Raw genomic sequence first — 3,789 nt, forward strand, 5'->3', positions numbered from 1 at the left:
CCGTTTCATGTTGTTGGATAGGCATATGCTGTACGATCTATAAAAATGACAGGCAAAAGAGGGTAAGGCATGGGGAACAATGATAAAATACAGGGGAACAATGATAACATACTCACCATCTAAGAATCGAAGATTCAAGGTGAAGTAAAGTAAATATTATTGTTATCTGTAAGTTAGGTGAAAACTGTATATATTGCAGTAAATTTTAGACTAAGTCATATAATTTTAGAAAGCATTATATGATACTGCATTGATGTTATTAACAGACATGATTTGTTTCATGTATATATGTATTATGTGCCAAACGATCTAGCCTATCTTCTTCTTGCAGCCTAAACTGCAAATTTGATAATGATCCTATGCTTGTTAACCTTTCATAAGTCATTGGTTCGATCACACAAGATGACAGTTTTTTTACTCTACTGATTGCAACATAAGAGACTCCGCAGTCCTTTCAGATTTCCCAATATCAATCCAAGCTTTTGAAAGTGTCAGACCTTGGCTTTTGTGAATTGTTAGAGCCCAAGCAAGTCTAAGAGGTAATTGCTGTCGCTCATGAAAACCACTTTCTGTCTCTAACGAAACAGTTACTGGGCATATTGGTACACATGATGGACAGGTCTCCTCAAATGAAGGTCCTCTATAATTATCAAATTGAACAATTACAGCAACAGGTAATGCAGGTGGCTGTTGGTTGTTTTTGAAGATGATATCAATTACAATTGACCATAAATTCATAATAAGCATTACTTTAGCATTTCGAAGTTTTTTGATTTGCTCATGGTTGTAATTTGCAACTTGTTCATTGCTGTAAAAAAGTCTAATAGCATCATCAAATTCAGATAAATTTGAAACAACTGCAGGTTGGCGACTCAAGAGTAATTTCCAGTCATCTACTGTCGACTGGCTCTTACGAAGACGCAACAATAAATCTTTGAAAATAACCTGTTCAGAACTCATACCTTGCACTCGTTGATTGACTGTGAGTTTGACAACTTTGTCAAACATTCTATATGTTTGATGGCCTTCTTTACCAACATCACCCGTGGGTTTTGCATGATAAAGAGGTTTATCTGCTCCAGGAGGTAATTGACCTGGGTCCCCAAATAAAATGAAAGATATTCCTCCAAGAATCTTATTGCAACAACCAGTTGCTTGTTTACATCGTTTATTTATCCAACCAAAATTAACTTGACCAAGCATAGAATATTCGTCAATAATAATGTATTCTACTCCACTTAGATTCTCTTGCAGTCTGCATAGGCTTTGCCCTGTTAAATCTCTTTTACCTCGCGATGCAATGGGTAGTTTCAACAGCAAGTGAATAGTGACACCTCCTATGTTAAAACTGCTTGCTATGCTTTGCCAGTTGTTGCAGTAATGACACATTTACATTGCAAAAGATTATGAATAGCATTAATAAGGTAACTTTTTCCTGTCCCAGCTACCCCGATAACAATGAGGCGTAATGGCTCTTTTTCACAACAAATGTCATTACAATGTGAATGCACCATACTATAAGCAAGTGCTTGCATCTCACTAAAACTATTTATATCTACAACTTCATACTGTTCATTAACAACATAATCATCCTTTTTCCTTTTTATCTATGTTGGCATTTCATCAATTTGTTGCTGGTTGTATTGTTCTTGGTTCCAATTATATGTTGACTGTGATATTTCATTTGGTGAAAATGAAGTATGAAGATCAGATAAAATCATCCATTCCTCCTGTGTATTGGCTCCATCTGCACCAATTTGGTATTCTGCTGGTTCCTGTTGACTTTGAATAACAATTTGTAATTTATCAAACCAGTCTGGCACATGAGTTTGTCCATACGGTGTTTGCAAAAACTTATGCCAATAATCAATTAAAATTTCCTTTGTTGGTTCTTGATCACCCCATGCATTATTTTGGGTTATGTTCCAAGGTTTGTATCTCAGCAGTTGATATTTGCAGTACAAGTCAAAATTTGGACTTTTACAATTGGCAGAGAAAGTAGGAAATATCCGAGGAATAACATTGTCTGGCAATTTTCTCAGTTCATTGTTCACAAGTTTGTACGTTGTGGCAAACTGAATAAAGTTCATATTTATAACAGCCTGTGAACTGTCAAATTGTTGACGTTTAGCATACACATCAAGAAGTGAATTATCAGTACAAACATCACCATGTTCAATCAAGTCATTGTTGCGCACTTTACGAGAGCCATTCAGACTTACTGGAATAACCTTAAATGATGAACTATGAAGTTTTAGTGACAGCAAATGATGCATTGTCTCTTGAGCTGCATAATCGCGTTCAACAAGAGTTTTCATCATTACCTCCTTTATTGCACTGTGAGGATCACTATTATTTTCAACATTTTGAACAATAGCATTACATGCTTGTTTTAAAATTGGTGACCTTGGTTCACCTTTAGCTGCATATTTTGTAAGATATTCAACACATGCATAGTGATCAATAACCACTTGAATATCACAATTAGCACGCCATCCTTGTAGTTGTAGCTGTTGGTGGTTGTTCAACCTGGAATCATTTCTCCTAGTAATAATCTTTGCTCTGTATTGTAAATTATCACCTTGAGTGTGAATTTCCTCGAATTCTAACATTTTTGGGTTTAGGTTTTGGTACATGTTTTTGGCTTTCAGTTACTTGCTCAATGCCAATTACTCTCAATTGAATGGGGACAATTTCAAATAAATAAGCATTTAAATTACTTGACAAAGATTTCAAATAGTGTTCTAATTCATCCTTACTGGCAAATTTAAAGGTAATTGCAGTACCATTAGGGTCAGGCATACCAACAGAATTTCTAGCATGAGGATCAAATAAATAGTAAAAGAAATTTACATCATGCATCAAAGCCATCATATAACCATCTAATATTAAAATAGCATGTTTACTTTTAGTGAACTGAAGTTCACATATGGAGCCCCGACTTCATGCTCCCTTCTAATAATTGAACCTTGTCGTTCTGTTCCATACTGTACATACCAAATTGTTCTATCATCTTGTTTTTCATTGATTGCAACCACAGATAAATTAGCTAACATATTTTTGTTTGCCTTAATAGGCTGTATATGGGACTTGCCTGCCTCATTGGGCTGCTTTGATACCTCATTGGGTTGTTTTTGTGCCTCCTTGGGCCATTTTGTTGCCTCATTGGGCTGTTTTAGTGCCTCATTGGGCTGTTTTAGTGCCTCATAGGGCTGTTTTAGTGCCTCATTGGGCTGTTTTAGTGCCTCATTGAGCTGTTTTGTTGGCTCATTGAGCTGTTTTGCTGCCTCATTCAGCTGTTTTTCTGTCTCATTCAGCTCTACCATGGGCTCTATCTGTTCTTCAGGAAGCATCCTACTTCGCACAATCATTTGGCTATATAACCTCTGAAAATCATTTCTCGACCATGCAACAACAGTTGGTAATTCATCCACTGACAAATATCTCTCACATGGAATCAGATCATTTTCCAAAGCATTTAGATACATACTATCTCCTTGCGATAAAACGCTGTCAATTGTAATGGAATTCCACTCAACAAAAAGTATTTCTTGAGCGGTTATGAGTGCCGATAAACACATAAAGGAGCATTGATATCCACGGGATTGCTCAGTAAAGAACTCGTGGCCCTGATGAATACTTCCACAGCAAACTAAATACATTATAAGTATTTCAAAAAACGAATAAACTCACCTTGAAAAGTCCAACCATTCAAGCCGACCACCAAATCAAAAAGAATCAACATGTGCACAAATAACATCTCATGTGAATGTCATACAATACGCATGC

General features: G+C 36.2%; 1 protein-coding gene across 1 annotated transcript; it reads right to left on the reverse strand.

Moving 5' to 3' along the window:
- Window positions 1-414: 414 nt before the first annotated feature.
- Window positions 415-1,389, reverse strand: LOC114541053. The gene has a single exon (XM_028561042.1). The coding sequence runs from the start codon at window positions 1,387-1,389 to the stop codon at window positions 415-417; it is 975 nt and encodes a 324-aa protein (XP_028416843.1).
- Between the last annotated feature and the right edge of the window lie 2,400 nt (window positions 1,390-3,789).

The sequence above is a fragment of the Dendronephthya gigantea genome, unplaced genomic scaffold (assembly GCF_004324835.1).
Source record: "Dendronephthya gigantea isolate DGI-Jeju-01 unplaced genomic scaffold, DenGig_1.0 000263F, whole genome shotgun sequence".
Taxonomy (NCBI): Eukaryota; Metazoa; Cnidaria; class Anthozoa; order Malacalcyonacea; family Nephtheidae; genus Dendronephthya; species Dendronephthya gigantea.